Here is a 26,235-nt window from a genome sequence, read left to right on the forward strand (position 1 = left end):
ATGCAACAGTTTTGCTTTCACTGCTGTTTTCTAGCGAGAAATGGGTAAAGTCGAAATCAAGAAGTATAAGGATGAAACTTAGAAAGTTCCCACTCTAAAACCACAGAAAGGTTCTAAAGGAACGTAATAATTAAGGTGTTCTCTCTTCAGTAGATTGTACGCAGGTATTTCCACACAAATTTACTGTATTATTTTTACTGAGAAGTGTGCTTTGTACCAGTAAAAATATGCAAAGCTAGAGAGGTTTCGCTTGGTTTGTAAGAGAAACAACACTCGCACAACCACGCTGCGAGCCTACAGACAAACGCTCAGCACGTCGCGCCCTCAGCCCGCCCCCAGGTCCCGCCGCCCCGCTCCTTTCCCGCCCATCAGAGCCGCGGCCCCGCCCTGCCATCAGGCCCCGCCCCAACGCTCTCCCATTGGCCGACTCCTTTCCTCCCCACTTTCCGCGCCCCCTGGGACTTCACGGGAAAACACGCGAGAAGCGCCGGCGCCGTCGTGACGTCACGTAGCGTCACGTGAAGGCGTCACGTGAAGCGCCGCGGGGCGCTGGCGGCCCCTGATCCCCCGCTGCCGTTACCGCCGCAGGGAGCGGGCTGAAGATGGCGGAGCTCTGCGGCCTCGGGGCCGCCGCCTCTCTTAGGGGAGACGCGGAGGAGCCCAAGCAGGTGACGACTGGGGCGCGGCCCGGGGGTTCTGTGGGTTCCCGCCCGGGTGCGAGCGCCGCTTTTAGGTGTGAGGGAGGCAGGAAGGCGGTGGTTGTGATTGAGCTTAATTGCAGGCAGTGTTCTCGTCCTTAGGTTTAAGTGCGTTTTAATTACCTAAATGATGTGCCGTGGATCCGTTTCTCCTTTTAAGTGTGCCAGTTCAAAGCTTTCCGTGTAGCTGTAGCGGCGTGTTTTGCTGCTTGTGTCACTCACCCTGAAAGGGCTTAGCAGGACGCGTCGTCCTTTGCCTTCAAAGCCACAGAAACGCCAACTGATTTCCCTTTGGAAAGCAGGGCTCGGTGCTGTTTCTTGGGGGCAATGAGGTGAAGAGCAGCGCTGTGGTGAAGTACTCCTCGGCCCCTCCGCAGGCAGCCTTTGCCTGGCTGCAGGAGAAGACAGACCTGAAGCTGCCGCCTGCAAATTGGTTACGTGAAAGTGCCAAGCTGGGACCTGCAGGCACGACTGTTCTGGGCAACAACAAGAAGAGCACACCGTTCTCGAGGTACCTACAGCAGGCTCTGCTGGTTTTTCCCCACATCTTTAAGACTAAATCCAACAGAAGGTTGAAGTTCACTAAATTTTTTCCTGTAACAACGAGGTATCATTCCAACTTTTCCATCTTTGGTGTCTGCCTTTATGCTGTCTCCTTTGTAAATGATTAACGATGCCCTTAATGCTGATGGACTTTATTTTTTCACGTGCGTAATGACAGCTTCCATGAGGCAGTGATTTTGACACTGACTTTGTGTCTTCGGATCCTTCTCAGGCTGGCTATTAAAATCAAATTTATCAAAATTAAACTAGTCTGCTTGAGCTAGCCACTCTGCTTTTGGTAGGGGCTTGGTACAAGTGTGGTTTCCTTGAGCACTCAAGGAGCAAGTTTATGGCTGTTCTGGTTCTTTATAAATTGGAACTGGCTAACTAATGGCAGAAAAAAGCTTTGTAGTCGTGTCAAAAGTGAACACAAAAAGGAAAAACTGGGGACAAACCCAGAAAATGTTGTTACCTTTGTGCACAGATGCTTGTAAAACAGTTGAATGAGATGGGTTCAGAATGTTTAGAAATAAGGGTTTTAAATCCTCTGCTGAGCAAGCAAATTCACAGTAAATCAACTAGCTAGTGAAATTTAGCAGTTTGCTGAGGGTCTTTGTTTAAATCCTCATAATCAAATTTTAGGTGATAAACAGACAACAGCAGGACAACTTGTTTAATACTTCTGATTTTTTGATTTCAACAAATGACAAACTGCTTTATGGCGTATTTTGAACGTGAATCTCAACTTTTCCAATAATATCTTTGGAAGACTTGTGTCAGAACAGTTCTGTTAACTAGCCTTAGGTCTCATTATATAACATGTAGCCACAGTCCGTTTTTTTAATTCTGAAGAAGCTTTCGGAGTGTTTCCTTGCTTTGCAGGGCAAGTTATTTGATGTCCCTCTGTACTTAATGACTTGAACTATTTTCTCTATAGCTTTGGAATGGCGTATGACTTCATTGACTCCATTGGAAATGATGTGGATGTTGTGTCTGATTCAGAGGTTTGTATAACTTTTCAGTTTTATCATTCAGACTTATGCCTTGTATAAACTTTACCATAAACTACTGTCCTGTCTCCTGTCATCTTTGTGTTTATTGAGGGAAAGCAAAGATCTACTGAAACAGCTCTGCGTAATTCAGATAATGATTCAGCGGAAGGAAGATGCATATTCTCTTATGTGTTTATCTTGGACAGATAACTGCTCTGACTTAGAACTCTGTTCGGGTGTCCTGAGGGTACCTGACAAATTGTTGTTTCTGTGGTGAAGATAAAACTTTCAACTCCAAACCATAAATTTCCTTTTTCTGAGTCACTTTTGGTAGTACTTGGTTATGACGATCCAAGAGATAATGTTTAAATGCAGTACACAGTTTATATACTGGTGACTTGACACCATCATTTGCTATTGATTTTTTTTGTTACTGTTGTTCACATTCTCATACCTGACCTCAGCAAATGCAGCTTCTTGAGAGACGGTCTTAAAACCTTATAGAGGCAGAAATTTTATTTTTCTGGCCGTGCCTTTCCATTGTTAAGAATGTGTCCTTTGTGTCCAGTTTCCTAAGAATTCTGTCTTACAATGATGTTTAATTATATGGAAAATAATCTGTTCTCTTTTTTCTTACAAGAACATTAAAAAACTTCTGAAGATACCTTACAGCAAGTCACATGTGAGCATGGCAGTGCATCGCATTGGGAGGACGCTCTTGTTGGATGAACTAGATATTCAAGAACTCTTCATGAGATCATCTCAGGTTAACTTTCCTTTTGTGATGTGTACTATATGGTCAAAATACATTATTTTGAAAGTAGTGTAGCCAGTGAGAAAGCATATATCGAAGTTTGAGATTTGTCTGCTAGTACAAATGATCTACATGAAGCATATGCTGCAGCAATTGGTTTAATCACAAACTGTGACAGAGAATCTGATGTCTTTATATTGTATTTATATGGTATTGTAGGACTAAAATTCTTTTCTGTAACTGCCTTCATATTGCTATGCAATTTTATTAATTTAACTAATTTATTGTTTCTGTGCAGTCTCTTACCATGTATGTAATTTTTTTTTTTAATGAGAAGTTGACTTTGTTGAAATGTAACTTCTTTTAGGTGATATCTTTTCAATAAATGACCAAGAGTTCAGCATTGATGTTATTTTTGATGTTGTAGTTGATAAGTTCATAAGGTAATGAGGTACTTTGCTTTGTTTGCAAGTGCATCTTGATGTTAATTTCATATCATATTGACTAGACAGGGGACTGGACTTGGCTGAAGGAGTTTTATCAAAGGCTAATTGATCAGAAGTGGCAAAGAAAAAAGAAGAGTAAAGAACACTGGTACCAGAAGGCTATCCTTTCCAAATTTTTGTATTACAGGTAACCTTATGTCTGCATGAATCTTGAATTCTGCACCAACTTCTGACCAGTTTATTATTTTGAAGTGAATGTTAGAATTTGTCCATCTTAATTACTGCTTTATCCTTACATGGAGGAATTTGAGAGATGACATCATGAAATAACATGAATGTGTTTTTGTTATGAGTTGCTGTATGTGAAAGCATAAAATTAAGTAGCATAGCTTCACTTCCCTCAGTATTGCTTCTCAAAAATGGCTTTCACTTACATGCAAAGTATTGTGGGAGGCATCACTATACAGTAAATCTTGTCCTTGTAGCATTCTTCTAGCATATTAGCTAAGCTGTTCTCTGAGACTGATGAATCAAAACAAACTTAAAAGTTCTATAGAGGATTCTATATTGTGAACTTGTTAATATTTTGTCAGCATTAATGGTGATGGAGCTGCTCAGCCTGTTCCTTCCAGTTCAAAACAGCACGAGGAGGGTGCTGTTCCAGGTGAGAGCGATGAAGCAGGAAGGGCCTCCTGGCCAGCTCCTTTTGAAATGCCTTCTTCATTATCTGAAGATCCAGGTGCCTCTAACCAGGTTAGTGTATTTAAATGGTGTGTTAGTTTTTGTAGGAAAGATATATATTCCAAACAAAATGTCTTTATTAGGTTTTCAAAGGTGCTGCCATTGTACTCATTGTGCCACAAAGACATGAAGAGTTACAGTAACTTGGCAGTAGGTGCATTTCAACTCATGCTGATGTTTCAGTGCTCTGAACTTTGAAAGTGATTTTCTTATTTAGTATTACAGTGACCAAAAATACACATGTTTTTTGAAAGAGAAAACTTTTGGCTAAGAGTGGTTATCAGTGACTTTACCAGAAAGTAGGCAAACTTGACATTTGGCTTGTGTGTGTAGGAACTTATGGTTTTGAACTGCTTTCTTTAATTACCCTGAAAACTCTATCATGGCCTTGAATTTATGGGTAAAGAGGAAGATAAGAATCGATGAAAATATTTGCAAAACAACTAAGTAACGTGTACAAATGCTTGCTTTGGAGTAAAACAAATAGAAGGGAGCAATGTCAGTTATACAACAAACTGCTATTAATTTTAGGCTCTGATCCAGGGTTTCTCTGTGGCTAGTCTTGTTTATGAATATTAATCCTAGTGGTCTTGAAGTAATGCTGTACTGGATTACCTTTATTATTCTAAACAGTGATGGTAATTAGTATGTCAGATTCTTTGAATAGCTAACTTACGATGGTTCTTACCTGTGTTGACCATCAAATCATAACTTTGTGTGTTCTGATACCTCCACTTTAAAATGTTATTGTTTAACTCAGTTCTTGAATGCTCTTAGAAAAAGAGCTGCTCCTTTCTCACTTTCTTGAGTAATTACTGCCAAATCACTCTGCAAAGAAGCTGTTATGCATTTGTTAAAGTGTTGTTTTTTTCCTTATAAATAAAATAAGGCATTGAGGTAGTAGGTTTATGATCTAGAGGTTGATAATCTGGTCCTGACTCTTGGGGAATAAAGTGTTCCTGGAAGATCTTTCTTCCTGAAGATTGAGGGTATAAGAAATGAAGTACAGCATTTTTGGGACCAGCTGTAGCAGAAGACACATTTTAGTCGCTGAGTGGAGGCTCTTTTATTTTTATGTATATTTTAATGTGGTGGAGGTAAAAGTTCTTGTCTTCTATGCTTTTGTCATTCAGAATATAAACATATAACTCTTTTCTATGGCCTAAGTTACCTCAGCAGTGGAATCACTCCTTATCCTTGTGCTCTTCACAGGGAAATGTGCCTCTTGAACCCTCATATATAGTGGGGCATGTGGCCTCAGCCCCCAAAGAACAAAACCTGACTACTTTGTTCAATGACGGGGAAAACAGTCAGGTATGCTATATGTCAAATTTGAGCTCAAACACAACTTCCCCAATTTAATCAGACACTTTAAAATTTGGTCTAAATTGGAGCCAAGAAAGAAACTTAAATCTCCTGTAGAAGTAGCTTTTGTGGCATCTGTGATCTCAGTCCTTTAAGTTAACATGAATGCATAGCATAGTTCATTTTGTGCTGTCTTTTATTTGCTGCTTTTGCATCTTGCTTTCTCGTAGTTCTGCAGATAGTCACAGAAAAATGTGTTTACAATGGTGATTTATAGACCAATTTTTTCTCTTAATGAAGGGACTTAAAAATGACTTTGTTCGTAACATCTTGTGGACCTTTGAAGATATCCACATGTTAGTAGGATCAAATATGCCTATATTTGGAGGTGGGAGATACCCCGCTGTGAGCTTACGTCTCAGGTGAATTGATTGTGTATGCCAGCCTTTAACTTTTTGCTTTGCTTTCCTGTTTAGCTATCTGCAAGTTTTTGGTTGACTCTTAATACTTACATGCAGTTTAAACAATCAAATTTGTGCTTCAGACTTAAGTGGCAATGGCATTATAAAATCCTGGAATCCAGGAAGTCCCATAGCTAAGTCCCATAGTCCTCGTGCACTGGAACTTGAGATGTTCTGCTGCTTTTTCCATCCATCTGAATCTTTATTTGAAAGCAGTGGCTGTCTGCAGCCATTCCTGAGTTTTCAATGTGCATTTAAGTGTTAAGATACCATTAATTTAGTCTGTAACTTTTCTGTATTTCTATTTTAATAAAGGATGGCAGTCGTATTTCTCTTAATGGGATTTTGAATTTTACTAACTGCTTGTTGGGCACTTCATAAGTATTTAAAATCTATTTTTATGGAAATTGTGCTCTGTTTTCTGTTCTTTAGTACTTTGCTGATTACTTGGTTATGGAGCTCTCTGTTCCTGTCTATGCACTGGCAGAGAGTGAGCAAAAACTTGAAACTTGTTTGAGGTATTTGTCATCTTAAGATGCATCTAGAAATTAACAGTGTTTTGCTTTGAAAGGAATTTTGGAAAGTCTAGGAGAAGGCTTGTGCTGTAATTAGGTGCTGCCAGTGCTGCCATTCCTTTAGAACTTCAGAATAGTCTTTTAGGACAGCACTTACTGTTTTGGTAATAGGGTGACGTGTGGATCTTGTTCAAGTGTCAGTGTAGGCAAAAACTCAAACTGCTGAGGAAATGTGAATGTATTCCATTGTTTGCCTCTACAGAATATAACAATTAACAAGTAAGTGTTTCAGTGCCATCCACTAAGGTGACTTAAGTCTAAATCCCATTAGTAAACATCACTTATTTTCTGAAGAGTAAACAGAGACTTAAATAACACCAGGAATGTTTGTTTCTAGGGATAACAACAAGCCAATAAATGTGTTAACAGGAATTGACTATTGGTTGGACAACTTAATATGCAATGTACCAGAGCTTGTGATGTGCTTTCACGTTAATGGAATTGTTCAGGTAAGCCTGACTGTTTGTGCCTAGTCCATCAGTCATTCTGTACTAAAACTGTTGCAGCTGTAAAAGATCTTTCAAATCTTACTGTTCTGACAAAAATGACAAAATCTTCATTGCAAAATGAGAAGTATCTACGCAGCTTGCAACAGTCATCTAAAAATCTGTTCTTTTTTCTTCCTTCCCTGCATGTAAGATTTCCGTTTGCTCAGATGTACCAAGACAAAAAAAAAAAAGGCTGCAGAAATGCACCAGTTTCTTGCATCTTAAAATCTGTGGGGCATGCCTCTTAATTCTTTCAGTTAAGAAGCAATTCAAGAGCCTGCAGATGCTGGCTGGGTTTATCACTTGCACTTGGCAGCATACGGTTGCTGACTAAGTTTCACTGATGTTGTAGGTAGATTTTGCACTGCTTCTTTTTTGCCTTTCGTTCTCTATTTACTCAGTCATAAGTTTCTCTTAGCAGTGGATCTTCTTTAAAAGCAGGCTTAATTTGATAATAGCACTCAATAAAAATCTTGAAGTATATCATAGTAATAATTGAACTTTGACGCTGTAGTAGTAGATGATTTCTGTAAGCAGATAATAGAGATTCTGATCTGTAGATCTGTGTGGTAGTGGCAAAAAACCCTCCTGATCTTGTTATAAAATATCTTCCTTGCAGAAATACGAAATGATCAAGACTGAAGATATTCCCAACTTGGAGAACTCTAATTTCTCTACCAAAGTGATAAAAGATATTGCTCAAAATATCTTATCTTTTTTGAAATCAAATTGCACCAAAGAAGGACATACATACTGGTTATTTAAGGGTAAGTAAGCTTAGATTAACATAAATCTTTTCTCAGTTTATGTCATGCTGCTTAATAAGAAGTCTTGCCTTTCAGCAAGTGGGAGTGATATAGTAAAACTCTATGACCTAACAACCCTTTGTGAAGAAACAGAAGACAAATACCAAAACCCTTTTACAATGCCAGTGGCAATTCTTCTATACAAGTGAGTTTTTAAATAACTTCTGTTGTAACTTCTGTTGTTTCTTTGTGCAAACTGTGTTCTCACTAAGTCTTGTAGACCTGTTAAAACATTTGTAAAGCCTACATTTGTAGTGATCTTGCTTAAAGCTTTTTTCCTTATCACCCAAAAAATTCACTAGGTTTTTTTTCAACTTTTTCCTCTTAGAGTTGCTTGCAATATGATGCTGAAGAAAAACCAGAACAAGAAACACTATGGCACTATCAGAACATTGCTTCTGAATTGTCTTAAGTTACTGGACAATGGCAGACATCCTCAAGTAAGAGCATTATGTTCTTGTATCTTTGTGTAAAGGCAGTGCTGGTCAGATCCCTTCCTATTTAGGCACCTAATTCCAGAACTTGAAGCCTTAAAGCTATTACTTAGTGTTTGTATAGTCACAGAGACATGTGGAGTCAGTAACTTAAGGTGGAATGTAAACACTCAACATAGAATGGTTTGGGCTGGAGGGGATCTTTAGGATCATCTAATTCCACAGATGAGTTCCAACTAGTTCCAACTTAAAATTGCTGATTCCAGTTCAAGAGCCAGATGCCTAAAAGCAGGTCACTTTAATGCAGTATGTGGTCTGTTTTAGTTTGTTTTTCACTGGATCTGACTCAAGTTTCCTAGCAGATTTGATGGCATTATGACTCATCCCTGAGTCTCAAAATTCCTCTGGTGATACGAATGTGACTGCTCTCTCAGCAAGATTTCAAGCTTCAAGTAAACTTGTGGTAGAAATCTTAAACCTTGATGTAAGGAATATTTTGGGTTTTTGCTGGCATAATTATCAGGTGTGTTTGTTCATAAATAAGCCTTTCTGCAAACACTACTTAAAGTGGGAGGCAAAAATGTTTATATAGAATGCATACATATGTTTCTCATCTTGCTGTGTTAATCTTAGGTGTCATTGCAGAGAAGTTCAGTGAAGCAGTCTTGGCCCCACTGCGTTTCAGGTGTTCATGTTCTCCCTCTTGAGGGGGGAGGTAGGAGGTTATGGAGTGAAGGATGCAGGCCTGAGTAGTACAGCAGACTTAAGGAAGAAATTAGTTTGAGCATTGGTACCTCTTACCTCAAGACTTATTTCTGCATTAAAAAATAGACCTGAGGGTGAGGAAACAGTGCTAGTTTTAGATCGTAGAATCTTGGTTCATCACCAGTATGCCTTGGATTTCACCTCATGTGCTATGTAGGTGAATCTTGCTGCGGCTATAGGATAGCTGTTAAGTGCCCAATATTTAGTGTTTCATAATTATACATGGTCAGAGTTTCAAAATACATTGATAATATTAAAGCATGCAAATAAGTAAACCAAAGCAGCAGGAAGAAAGGAAATGCAGACCTCTGATTACTTAACTATGCTGGGGAAAAGTGAAGGTGGGAGCTACTCTGGAAAGCAGATTACATTTTTTCCCAAACGATAGCTGAAACAGAAAAGATGTAAAAAAAAAAAAAAAAAAAAAAAAAAAAAGTTCTTAAAATGGCACTCAAAGGGACAGGGTGGCCCTATTTCCTAATTCTTACCTTTGTCCTCTTCTGCTAAACAAGAGGCAAAGGCCCTGAAAGGGCTGTCTTCTAAAGCAAATTTTAGATTGGTGGAAGGCACAAGGGCAAGTTGCTTTCTAGAAGTTTGGAGAGGTTTATAATTCATCTGCATCTGTAAGGTGGGTAAAAACAAGTGTGGGTGAGCTTGACTGCCTGCTCTGTTAGCACATACAGTGGTTAGCTGGCCATCTCCTTTGACTTGTTTATTAAATATTGTTTAAACATTCCGTGCTCAGGCAAGGTGAGAATACAGGTCGTACTTGCAGATTATCAAATATCTATTTGTATGTACTGTTTACTCCTTATTCTAAGTGAAAGTATATTGCTGTTGCCTTTCAAAAGTGAATTTTTACATGGAAATACATCCGTGGTTTTTCTTTTTTCCTTTTTTGAAAAGATTATTGCTTCAGCAAACTTCATGCTGTCAGAGCTCTTTCAGTTGGATGAGCCTAAAAAAGAAGACAATACAGACTTCCCTATAAACGGAAATTCTGATGAAAGTTATAGTGAAGAAGAGGAAGAAATGCCAGACAGCGATGAAAATGGTTCTTACAGTAACAGTTCTGATCCACCAGATGACAATAAAGCAGTGGCTATAATAAAATCTGTAGGAGAGTTATCAGTACCAGAAAAATACAAGTCTGTTCATCGAATACGTGTAAGTAAACTTATGGGTTTTTGTTTAAGGAATTTCTTGAAAGCTTCAATTGGTACTGCAAAATTCAGTTACTTGTTAGTTTTGTCATAAGCTGTCATCATGTGCTTTCTTTTCTTCAGTTGTGGCTTTTCATTTTTTGTTTTACTTCCTCTGCCTCATGCTTCAGTCAGCTTTTTCATTAGCTGTTCATAGAATTTGAGGTCCTCTACAAAAAAAAAAATCTGCTGTTGTGACACGAATAAACTGTGGCCACGTTTAAGAACTGTAGATGACCACAAACACAAACAGAAAAAAACCCAGCCCTAAACTATTGAACCCTTCAAAGGTGAAGTGCTGCTTTGACTAAATAGCTCTTGCATTGACTTGAATAGCTTTTGGATTGTGAGTCTGCACTGCAAACAGTCTGTGTGTGCTTTTGTAACTACTGTTATGGTGTAGAAATATCTGTTCTTCCTCCTCCTCTTTAAGCTTACTGAAACCATGCATAGATGCTAAATTAAATCCTGTAGTGATGACCAGGTATGAATTGCTGTCTGAAACAATAAAAAGAAATACCATGATGCTTTTCAATGTGGAGATCAATTGTTTTGTTATCAAGCTTTTTTTTTCTTGCAATCTTTTGTTTCTTATAGCCAAAGTACGAAATACTTTGAACTTTTCTTTCTTCTGTTTTTGTTATTTTTCCCTGCTGTGCCCTCAATCAAGCCTAGTTGTGCATTTCCTGTCTGCCATGGTGCTGAAGAACGTTGCAGGCTTGTGCTTAGCTACGTCCTGGAGGTGAGTTCCCTATCAAATAACTGTACAGTGAGTTCACTGTACAGTTCCTCATGTGTTGTGTATTTGTGGAGTATGGGTTCGAAAGTGAATTGAGGCAATTCTTCTTGCAGGGCTTGAAGTCTGTTGACAGCAGTGTTAAAAAAGAGAGTGACCTTCCTGCTGCTGACCCCAGCACACCAATCCCATTGAAATATGAGGATGAATCCACCAGTGGTGGTCCTGAGTGTCTGGAAAAACAGATGGCCTTATTTTTAGACAAAAGTAAGTTGTATTGTTGTGCAAATAAGACCTTTCCAGTACCAAGCAAACTGCTGCCACTTCATTTTGATTGACAAAACAGCGTATTTGTGTGCTGCTAATTATGCTGTTGTATAAGCAAGAGAAAATACAGAGCATAAAAACAAAATTGGAGGCCATAGTCTGTTCCTCTTTAAATATGAATGGTGTATTTGGGATATTTTGCATATCAGAGCATCTTTTCTTAGTAAACACATAATGCTACTGTGCCTTATTTAGTTCACATGATTTCCACAAGGGCTTAGTAGTTTGTGCTTTGGATGTAGTGTGAGGAGTGCTGTGAGTTGTTTGTGGGGGGTGTGTTGGGTTTGTTTTTGTGTGGGTTTTTTTTTAATTTGTTTAGTTTTGTAGTATCCTTTTTTGTGTGTGTATGATTTGGAAGCTTTGTGAAAGAGCTTTTCACTTCTGACAGATTTCCCCTCGTGTTTACTGCTGGATATTACATGTACAGGTGCATTACAGTTATAGGTCATGTATACCATAAAGTTAAACAGGATTTCAACGTTCATTTTTTCCTATAGCTCTACATCATGGAAGGAAGCAGGAAAGACAGGTGTTTTTACTATGTTTAGATATTTGAAGAAGAAGCTTCTGTCTACTTCATGTAGCTCTGGAATCATAAAAGGGAATAGGAAGGACTCCTATTCTGAAAGTAGAAGAGTTTTCTGCAAGGTGATGAGTCCTTTTTAGGACTTTACTTGTGCAAATGTCAGAAAGAAAATAGAGTATATTTTTGCAATTCCTCAATCTTTCCTATTTCCTCCTTTTCTCATTTATATCCTTAAATGAGCAAGATCAGTTTTGAGTTAAGCGTCAGAGCAATTAAATGATTGTCTTCCACTTCTATGATTCTCATGAATGTCAGCGAACTGGGATATAAATATATTTTCCTAGGTTTTTTTAATCAGATACTTGACCACATAATATACTGTCCCTATTAGAAAGCTGCACTGTGTTGAGCTCGCAGAAATTCTGCCCAGTACTGTTGATATGGAGTGTGTGATTTGTTTGTATGGAGATCTGCTGCAAAATTGTACTGAGGTCAGCTCAACAAGAACAGTGTGCTGATTTCAGCTGTAATGCAGCCATGCTCTGTCTTCTGCCTTTGCTCTTTGGAGCTGATGACACATTGCAGCTGCTTGCTTTTTTATTTAGAAGCATGAGTTTCTTGGAAAGTGTGGGAGATAAATATTGCACAGATCTCAAAAGAGACTTTACTTGATTTCTGGATCTGCACTGCAGTTCTTCCTTGAGATAGCAATGGTGCTACTCATTTGGGTCATAATGATTGAACTCAACCTAGAGAAAAGTAACTCAAGCTTAAGGGAGAAATTTTAGTTTCCCAAGTATGGTTTTTTGTGGTGTTTTTTGGTAATGCAGATTATGGAGTTTGTCTGGTGTATGCTTACGTACATATTGAAAAGAGAAGTAGTCCTTGAATTTTTAATTTGAAAAGAACCACTTCTGAATGCTATGTGCATGCAGTATATGAGTATTCTATAGCTTTAATTTCTTTTATCTTGAAGGTGCAGTTTTTCTCGCACTCAATAAGGATTGTCAGTTTGCAAGTCAGGTCTTGTAGGTTCAGCTGTAAGCAAAAGCCTCGATTCTGTGTGCTTTCATAGTGTGTGCTGCTTATTCTGCTTCAACCCTCTTGGTCAGGACAACAAAATTCTGTCCTTTGGCATGAGAACTTCTAACGTGCTTGAATTCCCTAGCAGTGCTTTCTGCTTCCATAATCACTGCAGCATCGAAGGCAGAACCATGATCTTATGCTGATGGTTATCTTGGAACTGGTGTAGGAATTTCTTTGATTTTATTTGCAGGAATGATTAGATTCTCCAGTTCCTATAGTACTGGACAATTCCTTAGTTTGAGGCAGTTAATACAGAAATAAAACAAATATCATAAGGATTTGGCAGAACTCATCACAAATCATGCCTGCTACCAAAAGGAGTAGGCTTGGTTGTTGCACTTGCATTTCAGAAGCTGTTGAGCATGTTGGAGTCTAGCTGCATCGGCACTGTACTCTTTGTATTCAGATACAAGGCATTCAGGTGAGATAAGTGGAAAGGTTCCAAATGTTGGGTCTATTTTGTAGATGAAAAACACAGTACTGTGCAAATTGGCAGAGTCTAGTGTGCAGAGCTGTAATGTGGCTATTTACATTCTGTCTGTCTGCTGAAGTTGGGTCAAACCTCTGGTGTATTTTATGGAAATGAGATTTACTGAGGAGGCTTTGTTTGTTACAGTGGGCTCATTTCAGAAGGATAAGCATTCCAGTCAGTCAGGAATGATTCCTGGATCGTGGCAATATAAAATGAAACTCCAGCTCATTCTGAAATCATCAAAGGCTTATTATGTCCTGTCTGATGCTGCTATGATTCTACAGAAATACGGGAGAGCGTTACGATACATCAAGCTGGCTTTACAGTGTCATGGTAAGTTAGTGGAGTTGTCACCTCTATATTGACACATTTCACAACATCAAATACCTGTGTGCATGATTTACCTTAGTGGCATGCAGTGACAAATTTATATGCCTGTGTATTTAGTTAAACTAAGTGTCTAGCTCATCCTTCTGGAGAGAAGGAGGTGGTGAGAATAACTCACTCATCACCACTTGGGTAGAAGGCTCCTACCATTTTGATGTGGTGGGAGAACTTAGATCACAGACTTGAAATTTCTGAGCACTAAAGCTGGGAACATTCAGTCCTAGTGGCAACACAGAGGTAACCTTCTGTGTTCTTAGTATTGTCACTGCGAACAGATGCTGATTTTCTGGGGATACCTGGTGGCTCCCTTTTCATTTAAATGTTCACCCAAAGTATCAGCTGAATTAAATGCACCTCTAAAATGAGTTACATCCAAGGAAAGTGAGGGGAGTGGAGGCTGTTTAGGATATTAAGTAATCAGAAAATGGTGTACACTTAAAGCTTTAGTACTGTTTTTTGCTTCTGTTTTGTAGGAGGTGAGTTGGTGGGGTGGTAAAGCCGTTACAAAGCAAGAATGCTTGATCTCTCAAAATCTACACATACAAAGCATCAGTATGTGTAGATTTTCAGTCTTGGGAGGACTTAAATGTAAACTGCAATGCTTGAAAATTTGTTTATTTTAGACTGTATCTGACTCAAGTTAATCCTGAAATGCAGTTTTCCCTGGTTGAAGTTAGAAATCTGAGATGAGCATTTGTAATCAGTTGATGCACGTGTTTAAGAAAGTAGTCACTACTCCTAAGCCATCAGCTGTGTAGAGTAAGTGTGATTTTTAAAACAGGTTAGTTACTCTCAGAAGAGCACCTGTTGTCTGGATACAGGGGATAAATGTGGGAAGTAACATAAAACCAATGACGCTGTCAGTCTGTGTCAAAACTTAAGAATTGCAATTCTCTCCTTCCTTCTCCTTCACCTGTGGGATTCTTTTCTTTTAGATACTTACTGCTGTCTCTCTGCCAGCATGCTTCCTGAGGTGCTAGTGTTTCTTTGTCAGTGCTTAACGCTTTGTGGAGATATCCAATTAATGCTCGCTCAAAATGCCAACAACAGAGCAGCGTACCTTGAAGAATACAACTACCAGACAAAGGAAGATCAGGAAATACTGCACAGCCTTCATAGAGAATCCAGCTGCCAAGGTATGGCACAGCTATTAGGTAACTGTTGTAATTTGTCTGTGTGACAGACATAAGTCACTTTGCTGCGCTTCCTCCAATCCATGCAGCAGTATCAGTTCCAGAGGAGAGTTGGTTATGCCTCTTTCTGCTCTAATCAGAGAAAGCACCTTTTCTTATGAGAGACACAATAAGTTATTGAAATATTGTATGACATGCCTGAAATTGTAAATGAGCTGAAGGCATCAGTTGTGTCCTGGGTAGATCCTGCTTGTGTGTGAGAACTGTGGGATCGTTCCAATGAAGGCCTTATCCTTGGTCATCTTACTGGGTGACTTTCTCTGTACTGTCAGAGGCTTGGATTTACTTGGAAATGCTATTTGACATGGAGGCATTCTGGTTTTTTGTTGTGTTTTTTTTTTTTTTGTTTTGTTTAGTGTTTGCCTGGGCTACTGACTTGTCTACAGACTTGGAATGCCAACTTTCAGTCAGCTGCAAATGTTACGAAGCAGCTTATGAAATCTTACTTTTCAGTAACTTGAAGAAGCAAAATCCTGAGCAGCATATACAGGTGCTGAAGAGGATGGGTAATATCAGGAATGAAATTGGAGTATTTTACATGAATCAGGCTGCTGCTGTGCAGACTGAGAGAGTGGGTAAGCATTCTTGTTTTGCTTGTTACTGTATGCTGTTCCATTGACCAAGAAAAATGATTATGTTCACTAATTGTGAAGGAAGTCTTGACCATTTCTGAATGTTAAGATGACACTTAAATAACTTTGTAGTATCATTTTTAGAAAAATAGTGCAACTTTAATGTCCATTGTAAATAATCTACAGACTACTATGATTTATGCACTGTTTTAATTGAGCCTAAGCTGAATAGTGGAAACCACAGATGTGGAGAAATTTGTTTGAAGTGTGTTGAATGCCCTGGAAAGAAAGGGGGGGGGGGGAAAGGCTGTTTTTCTAAACTTAGTGCTTTTCTTTTTTAAAAAGAAGACAATATCTTGTCTAGAAGCACTAGTTATTAAAGCTAAAACTAAGTTGATGCTGGTGGTTCAGTGTAAGCAGCCCCAGTCTCCTAAATACTTGCTGTGTTTGTCTGACTAATGGCTGAAGAATTATGGGTTAGATTTTTAGTTTGGTGGCTGTTCCTCATTTCCATGTTTTTGTAGGACTGCTATTGAGCCAGAATAGCAGCCTTAATGCTGAATTTTGCTTGTCTGTGAAAATCACTTTGTTTCATTTTCCAAGTTCAAAGAAGTAACTAATATCCTGAACACTGCCAGAAAGGGGGGAAAAGCTCTTATTAATTGTACTTCTAATTTCCTTCTTGGGTGTGCCGTGTTATCCCAGTTCTTTGATGTATGCTATGTACAATAGTACACTTCAGGTATTAACAGATTTTCATTTGTTTTGCTACAATTTTCCATGAATTTGGGTGTTCAGAGTATTTTACCACATGTAAATTCTAAAAAGGCATCTTTAGAAGTCTGAGGAAAAACTAGCACAACAAACAAACAAACATTTGTTTGGTGTCCTTGAAGAATTTGCATTAATGGAAAGCCTTGTGTTCTAACTTCAGTGAGTAAGAACGTATCAACAACAGAGCAGCAACTGTGGAAGAAAAGCTTCTCTTGCTTTGAAAAAGGCATTCAGAACTTTGAGTCAATTGATGATGCCACCAATGCTGCTCTCCTGCTGTGCAACACAGGAAGGCTCATGCGAATTTGTGCTCAAGCTCACTGTGCAGCTGAAGGTGACTTCAAAAGAGAATTTTCTCCAGAAGAGGCCCTTTATTATAATAAGGTAACACTACTTTCTACAATGGCCCATACCCTATTCTGTCTTTTGACACAAAATTTACATAAGCAGCTTAGAATCCTTTAAATAATGAAGGTGCTGGGATGGAGAAGTTGATTTATCTAGGTACAGCAGTTGGCAAGATTGATAAGGGACTGTGGAACTTCTGGCTTCGTGTTAGTTAAGTGTAATGGAAAGTATGGCATACCTGAATGCTTCCTTTTCAGTGTGTAAAAATAAGTAAAGTAGCAGGCACTGAACTTTTGCCCCAAGATAATGGTTTTCAATCATGTTCATTATGTAGAATAAAGCAAATGCTTAGAATCAGTGATTTCTTCTGTTAGTACATCTGGGGAATAAAAACTTACCTAGGGCCAGTGTGTCCTTTTGGAACTTTGTTTTATTCTGATGTGTAAGTCAAGACTAAAATTCTAATCAGAATGAGTATAAGAAAAATACTGGTGAAGGAGCAAAGGTATTTTGAAACGCTTCCTTTCAGCTCAAGTAAAAAGAAATGAATTTTAGTTGTTATGAATGTCTAGTTACTGCTCATATATATACTTTATAATCTGTAGGCTATTGACTACTATCTGAAAGCACTAAGATCTCTTGGCAAGAGAGAGATGCATCCAGCTGTTTGGGATTCTGTGAACTGGGAGCTGTCTACCACTTACTTCACTATGGCAACTCTACAGCAGGATTATGCTCCATTATCTAGGAAGGCTCAGGAACAGGTAATGGAGAGGATTTGTGGCATCTACTAAAATAAGCTGTTTTCTTGAAAAATGGACAGGCAAGCCAAGGTGATATTGGAATAGTTTATATAAAATCTTTGTAATCTAATGAAAGTTTAAAGTAGCTACTGCAAATCATAAAATGGTTGGTTATATAGAGATTTTTCAGTCTTGTATTGTAAAAACATGTTTAACCCTTCCAAGTCCATGTTAAGTGATTACTTTCAAACTGGAACACCACTGCATGGTTTTCTTCCTTGTAGATAGAGAAGGAAGTCAGTGAAGCCATGATGAAGTCTTTGAAGTACTGTGATGTTGATACAGTGTCTCCACGGCAGCCTCTCTGCCAGTATCGTGCTGCAACCATCCACCACCGACTTGCTTCAATGTACCACAGTTGCCTCAGAAACCAGGTGCTAACACAAACTGTTTGGCTTTTCTGTATAGGTTCCATGTTTAGTGTGTAATATTTGTAGAGGCTGAAACTTATCCTCTTAACTGTAGTTGGAATATGTTTATTTAAAGTGACTTAACTGGGAAATGTGAGCTGACTTGTCAGTGTGAAGTGCAGCTACTTGTGCATGGAATAGTTCATTTGGAAGAGATCTTCAGAGGTCTAGTCCAACTGCCTGAGCACTTCAGGCCCAGGTGTAAGTTAAAGTGCAGCTGTTAAAGGCACTGTCCAAATGCCTCTTGAACACTGACATGCAAGGAGCATTGGCCACCTCTTTAGGAAGGCTTTTTTAGTGTTTGTCCACCTTCAAGATAAGGATTATTTTCCTAAAATCCATGGTGCAACTTTGTGTCATTCCTGTGCATCAGCCTTGTCCTTTACAGAGTGTTTTGGCTTTATGGTTCAGTCTGTTCTGAGTAGTTTCCCATACTCATATTGATGATAAATATTTTCAGTTTGATTTTGCTTCTAAGTGACTCTCCTGATACTTCTGCAAACATTCTATAAGGAGGCTATCTGCTAATGATTAATTAATGCTTGAGTGTAGACTTGCATGTTGCTTCTTGGGGTATGTTGGAGGGTGGTGGTTTCTGGTTCTACTTAACATGAATTTGTTAATATTATCATTGAAGTTACTGTATATTCATAGCTAGGGTAGTGATGGATTCTGTGAGTGCGCTGGTTTGGTTTAGTTGAACCATTTTGAGGTGAGATGAAGAACCATTGTTTGAACCTCTTGGTTTTCCATAAGCTTTTTTTTCTAATGGATTCTTTCAAAACATATTAATTGTCTGGCATTTACTATGTACCCTGCTCTGAGACCAGGTTGGTGATGAGCATTTGAGGAAACAACATCGCATACTTGCTGATCTTCATTACAGTAAAGCAGTAAGACTCTTTCAGCTCTTGAAGGATGCACCCTGTGAACTCCTCCGTGTGCAATTGGAAAGAGTGGCATTTGCAGAATTCCAGATGGCAAGTAAGTCTGTCTTCCTACAATAGTCTTCTAAAATGCTGTTAACTGTTTCGTTTCCTTTCTAAATAAATTTATTTGAGTAGGAGTAACACACTTCTCATAATGCAGTCCCCTTTGGAAGAAGAAAGGCATTTTTATCATAGTGTTCCTCAGTTGCCTGGGGTGTACACTTCATGTGAACTCTGAAATCATTGGGTGGAGATAAAAAGTGCAATCCAGAATGAGTTGTTAATAGTGTCCTTGATTATTTTTTTCCCCATTCAGGTCAGAACAGCAGTGCTGGGAAGTTAAAGACATTGTTTGGGGCCCTGGATATAATGACTAAAACCAAGTGTGCGTTCCAGCTTATCAGAAAAGAGCTTGCAGCAGAGAGTGAGCAGGTAAATGAAAATCAAGTTATTTGATTGCTCCCACAAATCTTGTGCATTCATATAAAAGTGGTCAGTTAGCAATTAAGTTATGGCTTGTCTACTTCTCAGTCAACTTAGTTAAATTGAACAGAAATGGAACCTCCTGCAATTCACTTCCAACCTTTCTGTGGAAGTGGATGGAAAAACTTGATCTAGAACTTGCCTTTCTCTGAGTGGTGTCAAAAGTTCCACCTCTTCCCCCAGCGCTTCAGAACTAGAAATTTCTCCAAGAATTGTCTTCCTTTTATTTTCTTTGTGCTCAGATCTTCTGTGTTCAGATCCTTTTTGTCCCTCTTTATTAAAAGAGGGACATTTGTATAATGCTGCTGAAATTCATAAAATTTCTAACAATTTGAGTGACAGGTTGACTATTCAAGTCTGTATTTTCCTGGTTTTTTTTATGATTAAATATTACAGTGCATAGATTTAACATAAGCACTTGTCATAACTTGTGTGCAGAGTGACTTACTGAGGCCTCATAACCATGAAGTCACAGTAATTGTGATGTTGGTGCCACTCCAGTAAAGAGTAAGCTAACCTGCTAAGTATGGTCATCTGACCTGAGTACCATTTTTCTAATTGTGGAGTCAAGTGACATGTTTTCCTGTGTTTTTCTTTTTGTAGATAAGCAAGGGTGAGAGTAATGCTGAGAGTATATCACCTAACGAGTCCTCCACTGCCCTTAACAAGGAAGAATTAATGAAACTGCTTAGTATTTTTGAGTCTAGAATGTCATTCCTTCTCCTCCAATCTATTAAATTGTTAACTTCAACAAAAAAGAAAACTGGGTAAGTTAAACCTTGATATGCATACATAAATGTGATTTGAATATGTAAGTCTGTACAAACTATGTACTCTTACGAGTGCAAGCTGGTGGTTTTTGGGTGCAATTGAGGGAGTGACCTTCACTTTGAGAAGTTTTTTCCTCTCATTTGCTGATAGGATTCCAGGACTGAGTGGACAAAATTGGACTGATTCTTTTCAAATAAGAAATAACTATTACAAGCTTATCTGAGAAGCACAATACAGTGCTCTGTGATAGCTAGCTTATCCTTCATAGAAGCTTATCCTTCATAGAATATACTTCCATGGGCATCAATTGAACAGAATGGCTTGACTGTTGGCTGTTTTACTTGTCACTGTGCTGACTCTATTTATACACTAATTTAACATGTAATTGTTCACTATGGTAAGGGTCCTTTGTTTTATTGGCATCAGTCTTCATCTGTGGCAAGGCACTTGGAAGTTAGTGAGGGGGAAAACTGCTGTGTACTACTGGTGATTAGATCTATCTTGATAATAAAATGTACTAGTGGCAGCATAGGTAAGCACACACAGTTCTTCAGTATAAACACAGGCAGACTAGTAGTGCTGTAAGCAGAAGGATGTAAATAGGGAAGATACCTGTTGGCATTAGCTTTCTAATGGCTGATGGAGTGAGCTAAGAAGCAGTTTTCAGTCTTGCTACTGCTGTGATCTGCTGTGACAGTCTAATTCCTTATATTGCTGTTCTTTCAATTGGTTAAATCTGAACGTATTTATTGTTTTTAGGATCCAGAGAACACTTCCCTTTCCCTTCCCCCCTCCTCCCCTTAATAGCAGATATGGTGTTTGTGGAGGTTACAGTGGCATACAGTTGTTTTTTCTACTGTAACAAAGTTAATTTATGAAAATGAGGCATTAGAGAATTGTTGGAAGTTGTTAATTGTTTGTCACTTTGAAACAGTGCTGATGCTAACTGCTGTTTTGCTACAGGAAGTTGTGAAATGGAATAATCTTGCACAGTAAGTTGCTTGCTGGTAGGAGCCTGCTAAGTGGGAAGTGATGAGACTGAAAGAAAGCCTGTGTGCCTTTCTAGCAGTGGTTTAGGTACATTGTTAGGTGTGTTCACTTCCAGAAAAGCTTCCACAAGGTGGCAATCTGAATATGTAAAATGCAAAGGATTGAAGTACAGCTTGTATGTAACTATGCAGCTGCCCCAAGTAACTGACTCAGCTATTCTCATCATTTTATGGTCTGGCTAAGTGTTGTGCAACAATTGCTTCTCGTGGAGTCTCTCATGAATGAGGTTTCCTGCTGAAGATTTCATATAGGGAACAGATTATACTGAGGTGAAACGAGAGAGCTGCTGTAACATCTTAAACTTCTTTGAACAATGGTGGATTGAGGCTCAGCTTAGCACTGTCTTCTGCTTAACCTTTTGTTAAACCTTTCTGGTACCTTGTGTAAGTGGTGTGTGTGTGTGTGTCTCCTTAGTTCTGCTTTACAGAAAGAGAAAACGTCTGTCTTCTGTTTTAATAACAGGCAGACTGGAAAGGGAGGAAATGAGCACCCACAGATGCTCTTGCAGGGCCTTAGATGTGCTTTGGCAGAGAACAGAACATGTGGGAAAAACTGATGGTCGATAGTGAAACTTGCAGACTAGCAATAAAACTGAATGAAATCAGTTTTACCTTCCAGAAGTTAAATGCATAAGCGCAACTGAATTGGGCTGTGTAAATCAGAGGAAAAAGTAATTGAAATTAATACTTTGCTCTGGGAATTCTTGTAACTTATCCTGGAAATACTTTGCATTTCAGTGGCTTTTTATTGACTACCTGTTCTGTTTTATAATTAAATCTGATTTCTGCCAAATGTCGTAAATTTAATTTGCTTTACCTTTTTTTGTAACTCCCTGAGTATTCACAATTAACCTGACTGCTGCTTGCATGCACACTTGATTTAATTGTAATGCTAATAGTAGCATTTCTTTTTCTTTTTTTTCTGATTCAAGTCATTTATTTATTAGTCTTGGATGTTAAATGGAGAGTGGCAATGCTGAAGTAGTAGGCCAGCTTTTCTTTGATAAGTTATTTTCAGTCAAACGGAGAAAATCGATGGGACATTAAACTGCAGACTGGCAAAAAGCTCTTCTGTGGAAAGCTATTGGCATGGAAAAGTCTCTAAAATACAGAAATAAGTTCCAGACACTTACATTAAGAAAAGGATGGTAAAGTCATGGATTTTAGATTTGAACAGGAAAATGTCCATAGTGGGTAAGCAGGGCTGGGCTGTGGCAAATGCAGCAGCAGGCAACTGCCCAGGAGCAAATGGCATCTGAAGGATAGTCAGGTGTCCGTTGGCTTTTAGCCAGATCAGATGAGACAAACTCTGACAAAAGTACAGGGATTTGGCACACTGACACTGACTGGAGGGTTTACAGTGTGAAGTTAATAAAATGGCCAGACTGGAGTTGAAGACATTTGGAACTCCTTATCCTTCCTGCAGTATGAGCAGAGGCTCTGGCTGCAATGCTGTGAAATGCCAGGAAATGAGAGCTAAAGAAGTAAGACTTCACATAGCTGATGCTTTGATTTGTTGTTTCAAAGAAATAATAATTATTTGATAATTGTTTTGATAATTTGTAGAATAAAATATTGTGGTCAGGTTAACAGCTTTTATTTGTTTTCTTTTTAGGGGGGTTAATGAAGAAGAAGTCACTCTTAAAACAAACAAGCAAGTTTACTCTCTTCTGTTGCGTGCAACTGCTAACAAAAGTATGACCCTGCTAGAGAGAATAGAGGTAATCTTAAACCTGCTGGAGCAGCTGTCTCAGAATAGTGAAGCCAGTAGTGGTGGAATTTAGTGACTTCAGTGCTGCAAAAGAGCAGAAACAGTGCCTTGTGAATGCATGGGATCAGTGGTATTTTTTTCCCATGTGGTATTTGGATTTATCAAAGGTGATAAGCATATACTGCCTGCGTGGTTAACACAGGACACCTGGGAAAGAGTAGGAATTCCCTGTGAACCTGTGATAACTCTGGCGTGGTTTGGTTATTAGCGTTTCTTTGTTTGAAATGCAAAGTTGGGGTTCTGGATACAAACTGAACTTTTTTTTTTATCTTGGAGAAAAGCACAATTTTTCTCTTAAAGGTAATGGGCTTTGCAGCAATGCAGACATTTTGCGTAGAAATACAAGCTCACAGTTGCTCTGTTTGATATTTAATGAGAAACTTCGTAAGCAAAGCTTTATTGGAGTACTTTAACATGAAACAAAGTGGTGCAAGGAGATTTCTGTTGGATGTGTGGATACATTTCTCTCATTACAGTCACTTTTCTGCACAAAACGTGTGCCTTCCTTGCGTTGGTGCAAGGTTCTTGCATTTGCCATTGCTGGTATTTCGTTTGCGACAGGAGGTGAATGATCTTAGGTGTGTTGGAATTGATCCAGAATAGACTTGAAACTGTGAATAAAAGCATATTTTTAAATAAATATTTATTAAATAAACCTATGAATTGTACTGCATTGTTTGTTATGCTTCTATCAGTGAGGTAAACTGTTCAGCAGAACCATTTGAAAAGCGCTGGGAGTTAGAAAAACATAAATGCTGCATTTTTTTCCTCTTATAAATGAGAAGTATAGCTGATAGGAGGTGGTAGAAATTGTGTGTAATTGTCATTTAAACATTTTTTGTGTGTGTGTGTGTGTAAGCCCCCTAAAACTCAGACATAAACTGAATTAAATACTTAAGCTGTTTGGAGGCAGTGATTCTTAATGGCAGTGTCATATGCAAAATAAGGGTTTTGGTGGCTTTTGTATGGGGTGTGTTGTTTTTACCCAGAGGAAAAAAGTTTACAGAAACCTTTAGCCTAACAATATTGATGTGGTTTTACATTTGTATCTTTGAGTCTGTTTTCAGGAGAAAGCTGAGCTTTCAGATGAAGCACAAAGCCTGAAAGAAGAAATATGCCTTGTGAAGGGGTGAAAAATGAGAGGCTTAGTGTGTGTCTCATTTCTGCAGCTTCTGCTTTTGAATGAGTGAGTTGTATGAAATGGCACAGTAGGTGCTTGGGTTCTGGTGTCTTTCCCTGCTTTTCACCTGGGACCTGACTACATCTACCACCCCTTATGCTGTCCTTGCTTCTCCTGAGCTGAAAGCTGCAGGGAATTGAACAGCAAGTTTCTAAAGCAAGGTAAAAAAGCACTGTGCTTGAAATTGATATTGTCAGGAAATTTGGCAGTGGTGGAGGGATGTGAGAAGTGTGTTCATGACAATCTTTTCTTCAGAGCTGAGGGGTAACTAAGCAAGACTGCTGAGGTCAGTGACTCTTGGGGGCAGAGAGCAGAAGGATATGGTTTTGGCCAAAAGATTTCCTATGGAGCTGGCCTTGGCAGGTTCCTGCTGCTAAGGGGAAGTCCTGCTGAAACCCTCTGATTGGATCTGATAAAGCAGGCTATCTCAGTGCAATTTTCACTTCCAGAGGACAAGTCTAAAAGGTCTGTCCCAGAGAACAGTGTAAGACTAGAATGTAATCTCTGGTTCTCCTGCAACTGAGACAGGTGATGACGTGGGCTGTGTTTAATTGGCATTGCACCACACAGATCCATGCTCAAATTCATGCTTTCTCCAGAGCACCATTTACACATTCCTGCATCCTGCTGATTTCAGAACTCACCAAATGTGTGCTTCTCTTCTGTGGGCTTTAAGTATTTGACACTGTGATTATCAGCCAGTCTAAGAACGTGGCTGCAGAGTAAACCCTGCAACTCTTACCGTGTGAAGTCTGTTACTGTGATTTGGGGAGAAGCTTTGTGAGCTCTTCTAGCTTTCCTGTAACAAAACAGAACTAAAGAATTTCAGCAAGGCACATGGATCAGGTCTGCAATCTGTGCCAAATGACTAATAAAAGTCAAGCCTTCTCTTTTTTAAGAATGCTACAGTGGTTGGATAAGACAGCAGGACATTTCCTGCTTCTTGATACTACAGGCAGACTTGCAATGCAAAGCCAGCAGCTGGGAGAGCAGTTTGTTCCTTAGATGAACACTTGTCTGCAGGGAACAGTTTTGTGTGGTGCTCTAGGGACAAGCTGGTAACTAAGGGCCCATTGCAAAGAATATTATCTAGGCCTTCCAAAAAAGATGAATTCCTAAGCTCCAAACAGGGGAGAGCTCAGGGACATGTGAGCTCTGAGGGAAGAATTGTTTCAGCTGTGAAAGTGTTCCTTGGATAAAACTGAGCCAGGCCTGTGCATCAGCTGGTCTGACTGGAAAGGAATAAAAAGCCACTCCATTGCTGCAACTCTATTCCCTTTTTTCTCTTTAATGAAATATATTACTAAGTGCTGCATGGTGAACCAAGCTCTAGTACTCATTTTCTGTTTGTTAACACATGATGAATCCAAAATCCAGCCATGTCACCTGAGTCACACAGCAGTTTGCACTGCCTCTGTGTCCCATTAAGTGTGCTTAGTACGTATTACATGGAGCTGATGGAAGCTGATATTTCTGTAGGTGTTTCCACAAGAAACTGGGCCTGAACTGAGGAATTAGACAAATAATTAGATGTGACTTAGGATAACAAAAGAATTTGCCATGTAACATGTAGGAACACAAGCTCATGTGGATGCCTTCAGCTTCCAGTCCTTGCTCTCTCCTCTGACAGACCACATCTCCCCTTCTTCCCCTGCCCCTAGGCACTAGCTCACGCAGATCTTCTCTTTCAGCTGTGAGAGGTCCTTTAGAGGACTTGAACTGACTTCCAAGTCCTCAATCTGCTGTGGATTTATTTCTGAATGCAGAGATGAGCAGTACTGCACACTTTTGTAATGACACTGCTCAGCTGTATCTGAATGTTCAACAGCTTAACTAAAATTGTCCTTAAGGGGGGCGTGGGGGGAGGGAAAATAGTGGTAGAGATGGTCAGCAACAGCTTCTTACTCATTCTCCTCTTCTTGGGGGCATGTCCATGCAGAGTCCTGCAGCTACATCCAGTTTCCATAGCGATTCTAATATCCTTCAGGAGGCTCTTTTTTAATGATGAAATATTCCTCCCACTGCTTAACAGTATCTTCCAGCAATTAGTAGGCTTCTGAGATCCTATTTCATCTCAAGAAACAGAACTGCTCCATAAAGCACAATGCTTGTGTTACTGTGCCTGATCTGACTGATGAATCCTTATATACAACTTGGAGTTATTTCTGTTTATATTAACATAATTGGGTTCAGTTTAACTCTTATCCT

At 39.1% G+C, this 26,235-nt stretch overlaps 1 protein-coding gene across 2 annotated transcripts; it reads left to right on the plus strand.

Annotated features, from left to right (window-relative positions):
* The first annotated feature begins 483 nt into the window (after positions 1-483).
* Positions 484-23,502, plus strand: EDRF1 (erythroid differentiation regulatory factor 1). Of its 2 annotated transcripts, XM_085228976.1 has the most exons (25): positions 484-668; positions 1,001-1,209; positions 2,179-2,245; positions 2,874-2,999; positions 3,496-3,620; positions 4,027-4,186; positions 5,387-5,488; positions 5,780-5,901; positions 6,853-6,964; positions 7,623-7,770; positions 7,846-7,954; positions 8,138-8,249; positions 9,915-10,175; positions 10,881-10,952; positions 11,063-11,213; positions 13,502-13,690; positions 14,680-14,880; positions 15,294-15,512; positions 16,444-16,667; positions 17,237-17,395; positions 17,659-17,808; positions 18,675-18,828; positions 19,090-19,205; positions 19,860-20,023; positions 22,692-23,502. In XM_085228976.1, the coding sequence occupies exons 1-25, from the start codon at positions 603-605 to the stop codon at positions 22,858-22,860; spliced, it is 3,687 nt and encodes a 1,228-aa protein (XP_085085102.1). In that variant the 5' UTR covers positions 484-602; the 3' UTR covers positions 22,861-23,502. The 2 variants fall into 2 exon arrangements, with proteins under 2 accessions (XP_085085102.1, XP_010713153.2); XM_010714851.4 differs by lacking the exon at positions 5,387-5,488.
* Positions 23,503-26,235: the final 2,733 nt, after the last annotated feature.

Source organism: Meleagris gallopavo, chromosome 8, assembly GCF_905368555.1.
Source record: "Meleagris gallopavo chromosome 8, MGAL_WU_HG_1.1, whole genome shotgun sequence".
NCBI classification, from domain to species: domain Eukaryota; kingdom Metazoa; phylum Chordata; class Aves; order Galliformes; family Phasianidae; genus Meleagris; species Meleagris gallopavo.